The sequence below is a fragment of the Kwoniella dejecticola genome, chromosome 8 (genome assembly GCF_000512565.2).
Source record: "Kwoniella dejecticola CBS 10117 chromosome 8, complete sequence".
Classification (NCBI taxonomy): Eukaryota; Fungi; Basidiomycota; class Tremellomycetes; order Tremellales; family Cryptococcaceae; genus Kwoniella; species Kwoniella dejecticola.
Window position 1 is genome coordinate 579 of NC_089308.1, and position 13,042 is coordinate 13,620.

A 13,042-nucleotide genomic window follows, 5' to 3' on the forward strand; every position below is an offset into this window, starting at 1 on the left:
AAACGATTCAACCTATGGTGGTAGTCTAAGAAATGTATGCATGCCTCGCAGGGGTGATGTTGTGGGTGGATATATGATGCATAAATAAGAGCTATAAGCATATTTGGAGGCTGGTCGGTTGGGGTCCGGCTATGGGTGCGCGGGTATGTTTTCACGATACGTGAAGGGGGGGAAGACATGATTTTTGCACCCTGCTATGGTCGTCACTTTTCACAGATCGTGGAGGGGGAGAGACAACAACCTGCCCTACCTCCCTCCAACTCGCTCTGCCAGTGTACGTACGTGTACCAACAGACATGTCAAGTGTCCTCGTCTCTGGCTCCACCACGCTGTACTATTGATTGACCCCTTGCCCGCTGCGCCATTGTCCGACAATCCCTCTATGATGCCTCCTTATCTCAGGCCCCATCTCGCTCTACTTTCTGCTGCTCCCTACACCTGTGCGCCTCTCAACAACCACCCTCCACGAGCCTATACCACTTGATTGAACCCCCTGCCGGGTACCTATTTGGCCCTTTTTTTCACGTTTCGTGGAGCCCCAATGGACCACTTAACTGAAGTACCTCGATCAACTGCCACAGACCTAGGTCTGTGGCTGATTCCGAGCAGAACCCCCGCAAAGTGGTCCCAAAAGCCGTCAAGCAGACCTTCTGGCGGATCGCAATCTTTTACTGCTTTGGAATCCTTGTCGTTGGAATGGCTGTCGACTCCGCCTCAGCTGCTCTTGCCCAGGCAAACAAAGCAGGCACTGCTGGTGGTGCCTCTGCATTGCCTTTCGTGGTCGCTGTCATCCAAGCCGGTATCAGATTTGTCCCTTCAATTGCCAATCCGGGACTGCTTGTTTTCACGATCTCGGCAGCCAATTCGGATCAATATATTGCCAGTCGAACACTCTACGGCATGGCTCGTGATGGTCACGCACCTAAGATCTTCATGAAGTGCAACAAGCGAGGCGTTCCTTGGTACGTAACGTATGTCTCGTAGACATCCAAACAGTGACTGACCTACCACTCAGGGTGGCATTCTGCATCACGAGTCCTTTCATGATGCTGGCCTACCTTGTCTCTAGCAGTAACTCCCTCACCGTGTTCAACTACTTCTCCTCCGCGATCTCATTATTTGGGGAGACTCATTTGGGTAAGTGATGTTATCCGTCTGCTATTCCTCATACTGCGCTGACATCATCATCATACAGATCTGTATCCTATCCAGCCATATCGCCTTCATGCGAGCGATGAGAGCACAGGGCGTCTCGCGGGAAACGCTCCCTTACCGAGCTCCATTCATGCCTTACTATTCATATTACTCCCCATTCGTCATTTGCCTCGTCTGCTTCTTCAAGGGCTTCGACGCATTCATGTCGTTTAATTACAAGAACTTCATTACCCATTACATTGGCATTCCGGTCTTCATCATTGGCTATTTCGGCTTCCGCTGTGAGTTGACTTCCCTTGACCAGTGGAGAACAAGCTGACTTCTCTTCCAGTCGCTAAATGAGTCCGTTCTCCTTCTCCTGCAGAAGTTGATTTACACACTGGTCTCAGAGAGTTTGACGAGATTGGGGATGTTGTCGACATTGAGCATCAAAATTTGTCCCTCAAGCAGAAGGCGATAAGATATGTGAAGAACTGGTAGTTCCGGAAGATGACACGGCATTGTTATCGGACGATGACGATCCACGGACAAGGATTTTGACGTTGACTTGGTAGAACCTGCTTAATAGTCAGGCCGGCTTGGGACCTTTTGTGAACTTGGCCGTTGAGCGTGATGATGGATCCAGCGCGTTCACTAAGTGAACGCGCTTCTATAGGTTGAAATCACCATGACGTAGCGTGACAGAGATGTTACCCGCAATAGATAGTTAAATATGACCGGCCTCTCGCTTTTGCGACAGATTAATCGGTGATATATTTGACGGATCCAGTTTAAGGATTCCCGATCGATGTACCGCCCTCGGTTGAACAGGCACCAGCCGAAAGAAGATTCGCGCTATCGGTGCAACAGGCACCAGCCGAAAAAAAGATTCGCGCTATCGTGACTGATAAGATTTGGGCATCGCCGCTATAGGAAGTACACCATCAAAGAAATCGCCATGGAAGCGGGTCGATGAGGCCGCTATGTTTCTCGCAACATCTGAGAATCTCGTCGCCTTGTATAGATATAAGACACAGCGCGAGCAGATCTTCGCCTTCATTTTCATACCCATTCTGAATCAAACCAAGATGATGCTCCCCCTCGTCACACTCTTCTCAATCCTTCTTCCCCTCGCTCTGAGCGCTGTTGTGCCGTCGGGCACTACCTCTCAGCAGACTCGCTCGAAGGTTGCGCGCGATATCCCTGTGTCCAATGCGACACTCCCCCTCCGCCATTTTCTGTCCGAGACAAGGCAACCAATTCGCAAGCGTGACGACAGAATCATCACGAACGATTACGACTTTGTGTAAGCTGAACACGACCATCTTGATAAATCAAGCTCGAGGACTGACCGCAATGTTCTCTCGTCAGCCTCCTGGCCGGGATCACGGTGGCGGGCGCCGAGCTGGACTTCGTTGTTGACACTGGATCCTCAGATTTCTGGCTTGTCGCATCCAACTACACATGTCTCGACGGCTCGGGCAACCCTACAGCAAACACCGCCTGTAGATTTGGATCTTCCAGCTTTGATCCTGCTTCTGCAACTCCGATTTCCCCAAAGACCTTCTTCAACACCGGTTATGCAGATGGTGAGTATGTTATCGGCGAAGGTTTCATCGGGGAAATTGAGTTTGCGGGAGTCACCATTGCCAACCAATCTTTCGGCGTGGCGACACGAGCCAGATGGAATGGAGACGGCATTTCGGCAGGTCTTCTCGGTCTCGGTTCATTGTACGGCAATCAGATCTATTATGGAAACAGTGTGGCCGATGTCTCAGATGACAACCGCTATATATACAACAATCCAGCGACGAATGCCTACAGACAAGGTCTGAGTGGTCCTTGTAAGTCCCCGTTACTCCAAAGTCTCGGTCCATCGGTCTCTTCAGCTGACATCGTCAACGCTCTCAGATCATACATTTGCCGTCAACCGGATCCCCTTCGACCAGCAACACACCGGAGTCCAAAATGCTGGTTCCTTGACTCTTGGTGGGAGGCCTGGGGACGTCGAGGTCACCGACGCAGTCGTTACAGTCGGCGTGCTCACTTGGAGCCCTACAGCAAAAGGCGTGCAGATACCAGAAGAGGCCTATAGTGCCCTCGTCGCAAACGTATCTTTCATCTTCGACGGGTCCGACTCTGTCGATCAGCGTTATTCTGGTCTGAGCCTTGACAGTGGTTCTTCCGGCTTGTACCTGCCCACCGCTGTATTTGAGGCTTGGAAGGCCAATATCACTTCAACGCCTTGCGATGGATCTACGATTCCTCCTTTGACCTTTGTCATTGACGGAGTAAAGTTTCCGATGGAGCCAGTCGACCTGCTTGCGTACGATCCCGCATCAGCAACTTGTCGCTTGAACGTTGGGGATGGAGGAGCGGCGATTGGCCTGTAAGTGATATGTCGGCTGGAAATGGGAACACTGAAGAAAACCTATGGCTGACCCGATGTGTAGCAACGCGCCATTCCTGAGAAGTAACGTTGTAACGTGGGATATCGAGCGGAACGAGGTCACCATCTACAATAGGGCGCCCTATTGATCATTGGTCATCGATCTTTACTTGTGTGGGGTCACGAGAGGCTGCAAAGTAGATCCCCAACGGGTGAGATTTGGCGAAACTTCATGTTTCACAACATGCTATATACCCTTAGAAGCAGAAAAAATGGGCTTCATGCATTATCCTCCCAATAAAATTTTCCAACGCATCATGAGTTCCCGTTGGCGGAGAATGAGTATTCCGATAGTATGCAAAAGAGCGCGAAGGATAGGATTCATCGACACATGTGAATACAACAGAAGGAACCGAACATTCAAAAAGTGTGCCATCTCCTCACAACGTTGCATCCCATAGAGGTGGTTGAGTGATGCGGTTCGCCGCGGACTTGGGCAGCTACATATGTTGTCCGATGTCCAATGGATATGGCTGACTCGATCCTGTGAAAATGGGCTCTCGCGAGAGTTGCCAAGGCGGTTCCGAAACCCCGACGGTTTCGACAGGAAATAACATGGTCAACGAGGCATTTTGGGTATCCCAGGGCGATCTTTGGGCCTGAACGTGCGTTTGCCTATACGGATCAACAGGTGGCTGGTCGACGTGTTGGAGGGTGTGATCTTGATATGGCGGAACAGCATACGACACATCCCCTGCGGATGCATGCTGCTCACGGACCATGCTCTGTTGAGACGTACGACTGTCCCGACCACCTTGATGAGAGAGATGTGCATCCATTCTCCTCGATCTATTGTCCAGCAATGTCATTTGCTGCAAGATTTCCATATACTGTTCCTCAGCCATGGGTGTAGAGGACATGGCGGGAATAGCAGAAGTAAGATCCGTCGGACTTCGAATTGATGCGGTGTCGGCTGCACTCGGCTTGGACGGCATGAGAGCAGGTCGAAGGGCCCAACGTTGCTCCTCATGTCCATGGTGCATGCCCGAGCCCACTTGCTGATATGTTGTGACAGAACAATCATTCGAAGAGTGGCGTCTTTGTTGGGGAATGTATGCGGAGTCTCGGGACATGGGAAAAGAAGCCGTGCCTGCGCTACCAATGCTATATGGCGAATTACTCTGGCGCGATCCCGGGGGCGACGGGACAGGTGTGAGCAGCTCTGTCGGTTTCATAAGGGTGCCCGAGACTGATGCACCTGACTGAGGGCTAAAACTTGCGTGGATGGGAAGATCTTGATCGGGCGTCAGGGGCTTTAAAACCGGCGTCTGTCAGCTTGAGCGACCAACCAGCAAAGGAGAGCTGACTCGCCATTCTCCGCTTGGGATCCCATTCTTCGATTGTCGAGCTTTCACCCCTCAGCCCCTTGTCCTGAGTCCATTGGTCATACGATCGGCGCAGATACTCTTGCATACCGGAAATATTGCCGTTATTCAAGCCCACTTGTTGGTGCAGCCAGCCAGCCCGACTCAGGTCCTGCTTGAGAAGAACAATCAAGCGCGAAGCGAAAACTTCCCCAAGACTCATCGGTGTCAGAACGGGTGCTACTGACAGAGTTTGAGAGGTGGAGCATCCAGGTAATGTCTGAAAGCTATTTTTTGACATGTCCGGCACACTTTGATTCAAAGCTACCATCGGGAGGCCGCCTGGCTGGGCATGCTGCGTGGTGTCCGTGATGGTCCCGTCGCTCGACTGTGATTTCGAAGTAATAGTAATTACCCCTGCGAAGGAAGGCTCACTCCGGCTGCCATCCGTACAGGAGTGATTCTCCCCTGATAGGATCGCTTTGTTCCGCCCAGAGATGGATGACATCGATACATCTTGCCCGGAAGCTTTGTTCTCGGAATTCTCGAGGCTATGGACATCGAGATGAAATCGAGGCATAGAACTGATTGCAGGCTTCCAAGTTGTGCTTGATGGATTGGGCATAGATTGAATTGGCCCACGGTGGTATTCCATATATCTTTGGGTGGGTATCTGTGCTGACATGCAGGAGTGGACGTCGGGTGAGAGGCCACCGGGATCCGATGGAACTGAGGATTCCCATTCCGTTTGGCTCAACATGGATCCCGGGGTAGTGACTGCCGTGAAAGGTGACAGAACGTCGCCGGGTGTCGAAAGATGAGACGAGAGATTGCGCTCTGACATATTGTCCGACATGTCATTAGAAAGGTAGGAAGGGAGCGATGCAGCCGATGACGAGAGTCCGCATAAAATTGGAAGACGCTGTCTTGAGCTTTCGGAAGATGATTCTTGGATGTATTGGTTGTTGACGACATCTCGCTGGGCGCTGACGCTCTGAATGCCAAGCTGAGCAGTGACTTCAGAGAATGGTCCCTAAGCGTTTCCAAAGCAATCAGCATGCCGCGATCCAGTCATCATGAGCAAAGGGTGATCTTACCGCTTTGGCTTTTCTGTCTCGGCTCCGCTTGCGTCTCTGTCTCTCCCGACCAAAGAACCTCGACCTAGCTTGTCTTGCTGCTAGCCTCGAGTTCTTGGTATCCTCTTGACTAGGTCCCGAATTAAGATGTGGTGTACTGGATAATCCTCTAGGCGGGTGAATGGTTTCTTTGGGACGTGTCGTGGTGTCTAAGACATATGAGCTGAAGGAGGGCGAGACTCGGACGTGGTCATCGACGGAAGGGGATCCGATAGAGCCTGAAGAGGATGCTTTGAGCGGATCCGCGGACTTCTGGTGACTATCTACCTCTTGAACCGGTGAGCCTGCATTAACACTCGGCTCGAGAAGCGGCAGTGGAGTACGCTGGCAATCGTGCGGGGAAGACGCTTGAGATTGACGGAGTTCCAAGGTCATGTTCTCGAGCCGGATATGCATTATTGCATTCCGATGCTCTGTGTTGGAGACCAGGTTGTTGACGGAAAGGCAATCGCGCCAGGGCGTGGCCGCATATATGTGAGGCAAGTACTAAGGGAAGTATCAATGCCTGAAGCTCGGGCAAAGACAATCAAGACGCTTCGTTGGACAATCAACGACACGTCGTCAGATACACTGAGCACGCATTTTTGTCTGATTGTCATTGCGACTTCGAGGTAAAAATTGTCAGACGCGTTTTAAGAATACACAACAGTTGCACACAGTGGGGGAATGGCATCTCGGTGCTGAGAATGATCCGAAAAGGCAAATAACCATGTGAGACGGAAGAAGACCGCTCCTGATCGTCCGCAGGTACCAGTCATAGCAGTCTAGTGTCTTGGTCAACCGGTCGCAAAAGATCGAAGCTCAGTCCGTCCCGTTCTTTCAGTAGTAAATCGAAATACGCCCGATTCATGTGTCCTCGACGGAAACTGAATGAGCTATGTCCATCGCATGGAAGAGATAAACTTTTGTCATTTGTTTACCACAGCTGCCAAAAAACCCCGATGTCAGAGATCGGTCCGGTTCTGAGTTCAAGCCTTTTCAGAGCACGACGGAACCGATTTCCGCACGCAAATTCGTCGGAGTCGTCCTTGTTCCCCTGCTTCCCTGAAGACAAAACACAAAACACCACATGCTAAGATCTACTGCGCATCGCCTCGCCGTCACTCGCCGCCGGATCTGATGTTTAGCTTGCTTTCCCTTTTCACATCGCAGCCATGTGTGTAGTGCTTAGATCATTTTGCCCTGAGGCGCCATCCATCCGCGGTGATATATGCGATAATCGCAATAGCCCTTATCTTGCACCAAGACTGCCAAGTGACGTAAAAGGTGCCGCCCCGTTACTTCCTGAACCTTCTTTTAGGGGATCCAGAAGTGGGGGAAGACGCTTCGAGAAGCTTCCTATCTCTTGCCCAGAGAATGCAGTACTATCGAGCTTTCGCCAGGAACAATTGTTACCGCGGACTATTCCTTACAAGATCTGTGGAAGTAATTTTAGCTTAGAAGGCAATCAGGAACGACCCGACGCGGATTATTTGTTCCGCAACAACGGGTTTTGCCCTCTTCGGAGATCTTGTTAAGGGAACTGAGGGAAAATCTTGAATGGCACATGTGACAAATGCCAAGATGCAATGGATAGATGAGCGAGCAATCTCGACATGATTGAACTCATGTGAGACCCATATGGAAGTAAAGGATACTCGTACATGGTGCTCGCCCTGTCTGACCGCAGGCTCTTGATGAAGGGGACAGGACACGCCGTTGATTGTCTTGTCTTTACCGGCGGGGTGAGTATGAAAAGGATGCGTTCAACATCTTGCCAACCGCAATTGTTCTGGAGGCATAATATTAGGTCATGCTTCCATCACTCAGATTGAAGAAGGCCACTTTCCTATCGCTCGCAGGTCTATCCGCCTTTTTCGTCATAGAAGGTCTGCATATACTTGATGTCGGGATCGAGACCTATATCTTACCTTCTTCTTGGCAGGATGACCCTCCGGCGCTGCTAGCCGCTCTCAAGGGTCAGTATGGGAACGAGCAAGCATTGGCCTGGGAACAACAGCAGTATGTCGCCAAAGTAGAGAGTGCATTCCCTCCATATCCGGACTGGGGAGGAAGTCTTCATGGAAGAGAAGATTACAAGTATCATTCAGAGAAAGAATTGAGAAAATTGGCCGTGTGTACGGCCACGGACACCTGTGCGCAGAACCAGTCCAGTGTCAGTCTAAGATTCTGTTCTTCAAGGATGAAGCTTGCAAAGGCGATCCGACGCTAACCGAATGTTACACCAGGTTATCATCCTTGGACATATTTACAATCACTTCCACATCTACGACCACTACTTAGGAGGCGAAGGTATTTGGACGGCATCTTTGGTGTGTTTGGATCGTATATCAAGAATATATAATACATCTTCCTAATCTAGCCCTTCAGTAGGTCGAGACGTTGACGAAGTGGGGTTACACCATACTTCACGCACGCGATGATTGGGGTGAGTCCGAATACGACTTGATGGGGAAACGACTGTATGAGCGGTGCCCTGACCCCTTAGATTGATTACAGTCTACATGTGGTACCTGTATAATCAAATACCGGGATTGGTTAAGGTGAGCAGCATCGACCTTATAACGTCAAGGGGTCTTCAAGGCCGACCTGACTGGTACTTTCCTAGGGCATCATTGCTTGGCCTACAGGCCAATACGGAACTTTCGAAGATCAAATGAAAACTGGTTGGAGAGCTAATGGCATACCGGCGTGGCAGGTAAGCTGAAATATGCAGAACGTATTTCGTAGCTGACAGACCATGCTCAGTTCTTTGTATACAATTACTTTCCTGGTCACTACACCTCGATAGTCGGAGACGCTTGGAATATGCATTCTGAGCTTGGTTTCGTGCACGAACGACAAAGTAAGGATCGTTTTACCGGCCAGCAATTGGCATGTCGAAACGCTACGATCATGTTAACGCTTTGTGAGCTTACCAGACTTCACATTTATACCTTATGTTGTCGAGAGAGCTACTTCACCTCCTTACGTACCGACCGTACAGCGCCCAAATCAGATCTATATCCTGGCTAAATTCCTAAGATACTTCTACCCCGGCTCGCATCCAGCATGGGAAGACACGGGGATCTTCCAACGAGCGAAGGAAATACTACAAGTAGAATTCCCCGGGCTGGAGTTTGTGGTTGGATGCAGGGATGACAGGGATGAGCTCTCCCAACAGCAAACGCCTTTGGAATTGCCAGTTGGTGTCCGAAACCTAGGGTATATGAGCAGAGCGGAGTTTGAGGCTCAATTGGCTAATTCACGGGTGATGTTGGGTATTGGGTGGCCGACTTTGAGCCCCAGTCCACACGTAGCGTTGAGTCTGGTGAGTACACCCGGAGATCTGTGGCAGATTCTGCCGTCGACTTCAGCTGATTAAAGAGCACAGGGGATACCGTTCGTCAACCCCGTAAGTCGTCTTGTCTCGACTTAGGCGCGCTGCTGATTATGGCGCAGTTCACCTTGTATGGTAACAGTGACCCCAACGATCCAGAAACATGGGCGACAAGTCAGCACTACACTCTAGCAGCTCTCGGCGAGCCGTGAGTACGCCTCTCGCCGTGTTTTCACTGCAGCCACAGAATATGACTAATTGACTGGCAGATACGTATATAATGTCCTGTACAACAACGAGACTGGTTTCATTGATGCCCTCCGAAAGGCCTTATCTACACCGATCGAGCCCTTCATCTTGCCATTCATGACCCGGGAGCATCACGAAAGACAGCTGAGTGAATGGCTCAATACCGATTGGAAAGACAAAGCAGCTGCGATTCTCGACAACAGGAAACATGGCAGGGAGACGGAGCATGGAACGGAGATCAGGGAATTTACGTTGTAGCTCCCGTCGTCAAGGGTGGCAGCGAGAACACTCTCGCTCATATTCGTCTACGGCTCGTCTCCCTTTTTCTGCACAACAGAGTAGGAAGCTGCGAGAGGTGAGAGTATGGATATACTGCTTCGCCTAGAAGGGTTGCTGTCCCATAGAATGCATCTGCCTGAAATGTGGTGACAAATATTGAGAGGCATCTCGAATGTAAATAATCATCTTGCCATATACGGCTGCCGAAGTGTATCGGCACAACGTACATTTTACCGGACCTCATGCTTATTTCGAGTGTCGAGCAATGTGGACAGATCCCATAAGGTACAGCGCCGCTTTTCGAACCTGTCGGATTCATTTTTCACGGCTCAGGGAAAGGTCCGAAGGGGATCCTGTCGGCAGAGTGACAAGCCGATAGGAAAGCAGGAGTCACAATGCGCCTTTCCGCTGCTCCCTTCTGCCAGTCAAGGGGGCGATTTCCAACGAGACCACGAGTTCCTCGATTGATTTCCTGCGAAACATGTTTTCATATTGTTTTACGATTTATGACTCCAACGAAACCGCCATTCAATTTTTGTCCTTCGTACCGCCTCCCTCATGACATCGTTTCCAAGAAGCGCCTGGCATAAGGCGCGAGATGTAGCGCTGCTTGTATGCGCGAGCTTGATTGCTTTGGAAATGGCTGGATGGGACCTGCGGACAAAGTAAGGCTGCTTTGCACTTTTGCCAAAGATCTAAAGCAACACAACACGTACACTGAATGCAAAGAATTTATCGACTGAATTGGTATGGCCTGTAGCTTCGGACTTGACTCTTTTCGCAACCCGTATCTCCTTCCCGGCTTTCTTGTCTATTCGCAGAAGAGTCCACATGAAAATCGATGGTCGCCCTTCAATGGCTCCTCCTCTCCCGCCCTACTTGCATCACTTCTACGTTCCTCTTGGCATACTACATCCTCTTCAATCTCCTCCGATATTCTGAGACCAGAAAACTGGTGGAAAGAGCATCTGGGGCCAGATGGCCAGGGGTGGGAAGACATCAGCTGGGCTCGAGGGAAGACTGTACTCGTTGTCGGTGATAGCGTGGGCAGATTTCAGGTTAGGTATTTCTGCGAGGTGAGTGATCCTGAATACTCCTGGTCTCATAGCGATCCCGCTTCCGATGACTCAGCAGTGAGGAATGCAGGGCTGAACATGCGAGTCCATCAAACGCAGATGGCAGGTGAACCACTTCGGGAGCTGAACTGGGATCACCCATTCTCGCCGCCCGAAATATTGCATGAGGAACTCGTAAACTCGCAAGCCGAAGTCACAGTCGACCTACAAACCGAAAAGAAACACAACCAGCGATCATCACCTTCGTGGCATCGGCTTGACCGACAACCAAAAAGACCTACTGATGCGCCTTTGGGCCAGAAAGCTGTCTCGGGCGATAGCCCCTTGGTCGGTAGAGATGATGACACACGTCATGAGGGAAATGGTACCGGATTTCACGGGCATTACTGCCATGTGCCGGGGGTAGACCTGATGATCGTTCAAGTGTTCAATTACGGCTTGGACCAAAGCGGTTTCTGGACCTTCAGAGTCAGTGACATACTCGTAGAAAAGAGGCTTGGTCATTAAACAGCTCCGTATATCACAGGAAGACTACATTCCGCCATATACGATAGAGTCGCGGATATCGTTGCTTGCCTCGCCATATATAACAGCAATGGGACGAGCAAAAACAGCTCCAGAGCTGACATATATCGGCTCGGCCCTTTGGGACACGACGAGATGGATGCGGGAAGATGCTGCTCAAGGTAGAGATATCTCGCATCCCGTGAGCAGGTATGTATCAGTATCCGAATTCGTCATCCTTCTTACTTGCGCAGCCAAGGTACCTCCGGTATGCGGCAGAGTCCTTAGCCTCTTCTTCTGCTCCTTGCTCTTCTTGAACTGTCGGATGTCGTGAAGGAGGAGTCTATGGAACTCGGAAGCCGAATGCTTATGCTTTGGGCAGGGAGCGTCTCTTGTGGTATAGGTCCAGGATCCGGGAAGTCTTGATTCATACCAGAAAGGTTTTCCCCAAGACGGTGATCAAATGGTCAAGTCACCATTATCGTGAGCGATCGACCCTGGATTCAGTCTGGAATGCCTGAAAGCCGTTGAAATACCACGGTCTCCTGAATCGTTGGGATTCGGCTGACAGAAAGGACGGCGAATCAATCTCTTGCAGCTCTACGCTCCATGGCAGGGTGGTTCTTTGACGGAGGAAAACAGGACGAACGTCCCAGAAGACCTCAACAGAGATTGAATAGGCTGTGGCCTCTGCATCAAGCTGCTCTGTCTGCCACGACGGACTTCAGTGACGTGTCCCTCGCGGACTTCATTGCTCTTAGGGGGATCACGGTCAACATGTGGGGTAAGCTGATGATGGGTATGGAAGATCATCAGAGAGACGAGTGAGTGACAAGTATCATGACAAAATTAACTCGCAAATATCTTACCATGGCTTTGCCCGCATACCGTACGGCTAACAAGACTTATCATCTGGAAATGTAGCCTGCACCACAGACTTCTCCCTGGTGGCTATCTGTGGGCCGATATGATGTTGTTCGATCTGAGAGAAGCTGTGAATCAGAAACGGTGGAGTTGATAAGCTACAAAGCGTATCTACAGTCGGCACAGGTACAAACTACCAGGTCTTCGAACTTTGTTTTGTACTTCGTTGTCTGGGTGATACGTAGTGTAGGTTGTCGCCGGTTCTGATTGATACCGACGAGACACGAAGCCGGTGTGTGGCAAAACCATGTCCCCAGCCCATTCTAACCATGCTCAAACTTGCGTCAGACCCGTCATTCGAGAATCGCAAAATGTTTCTGGGAAATGCTTGCTTCTCGGTCAGCGTTCTTTGGACGCTTGCACCTTTCATGATGGCAATCGATAGCTACGGAGGTCGGCGATATGTATGATTATGATCCTGCTGCATCAGTTAGCACAGCAGCCCGTTCATGCAATGCCGAGGCCAGTGTAGAAGCGTAACGACGGATTGAGTCAGAGAGGCGGAATTGCCTTAGCGAACCGCGCGAGGAAAAGCCAGCGACGAGGGACCTGTGCTGCGATCATGGGAACTCCCGAGGCAGTAACCTCGGTTTCCAATACTTAGGCTCATAGCGATATTTGAGGGGTCAGATACAATGGATCAATTGCAACACACTTCTACGGATACG

General features: G+C 50.6%; 5 protein-coding genes across 5 annotated transcripts; 4 read left to right on the forward strand and 1 right to left on the reverse strand.

Annotated features, from left to right (window-relative positions):
• Nucleotides 1-696: 696 nt before the first annotated feature.
• On the forward strand, nt 697-1,368 carry I303_106326 (uncharacterized protein; the record flags this gene model as incomplete). The annotated part of the gene is made up of 3 exons (XM_018411676.1): nt 697-962; nt 1,016-1,137; nt 1,196-1,368. The coding sequence occupies 3 exons, from the start codon at nt 697-699 to the stop codon at nt 1,366-1,368; spliced, it is 561 nt and encodes a 186-aa protein (XP_018259488.1).
• An 854-nt stretch (nt 1,369-2,222) lies between these two features.
• Nucleotides 2,223-3,527, forward strand: I303_106327 (uncharacterized protein; the record flags this gene model as incomplete). Its single annotated transcript, XM_018411675.1, has 3 exons — nt 2,223-2,440; nt 2,506-2,978; nt 3,046-3,527. 3 exons carry the CDS (start codon nt 2,223-2,225, stop codon nt 3,525-3,527), a joined length of 1,173 nt encoding a protein of 390 aa, XP_018259487.1.
• Nucleotides 3,528-4,023: 496 nt separating this feature from the next.
• On the reverse strand, nt 4,024-6,398 carry I303_106328 (uncharacterized protein; the record flags this gene model as incomplete). The annotated part of the gene is made up of 3 exons (XM_018411674.1): nt 4,024-4,817; nt 4,891-5,920; nt 5,985-6,398. The coding sequence occupies 3 exons, from the start codon at nt 6,396-6,398 to the stop codon at nt 4,024-4,026; spliced, it is 2,238 nt and encodes a 745-aa protein (XP_018259486.1).
• A 1,417-nt stretch (nt 6,399-7,815) lies between these two features.
• On the forward strand, nt 7,816-9,849 carry I303_106329 (uncharacterized protein; the record flags this gene model as incomplete). Its single annotated transcript, XM_018411673.1, has 10 exons — nt 7,816-8,178; nt 8,252-8,335; nt 8,397-8,451; nt 8,523-8,566; nt 8,632-8,721; nt 8,772-8,868; nt 8,945-9,333; nt 9,397-9,417; nt 9,465-9,550; nt 9,612-9,849. 10 exons carry the CDS (start codon nt 7,816-7,818, stop codon nt 9,847-9,849), a joined length of 1,467 nt encoding a protein of 488 aa, XP_018259485.1.
• A 579-nt stretch (nt 9,850-10,428) lies between these two features.
• Nucleotides 10,429-12,468, forward strand: I303_106330 (uncharacterized protein; the record flags this gene model as incomplete). Its single annotated transcript, XM_065969354.1, has 7 exons — nt 10,429-10,535; nt 10,631-10,946; nt 11,046-11,414; nt 11,473-11,660; nt 11,833-11,933; nt 12,049-12,274; nt 12,375-12,468. 7 exons carry the CDS (start codon nt 10,429-10,431, stop codon nt 12,466-12,468), a joined length of 1,401 nt encoding a protein of 466 aa, XP_065825426.1.
• Between the last annotated feature and the right edge of the window lie 574 nt (nt 12,469-13,042).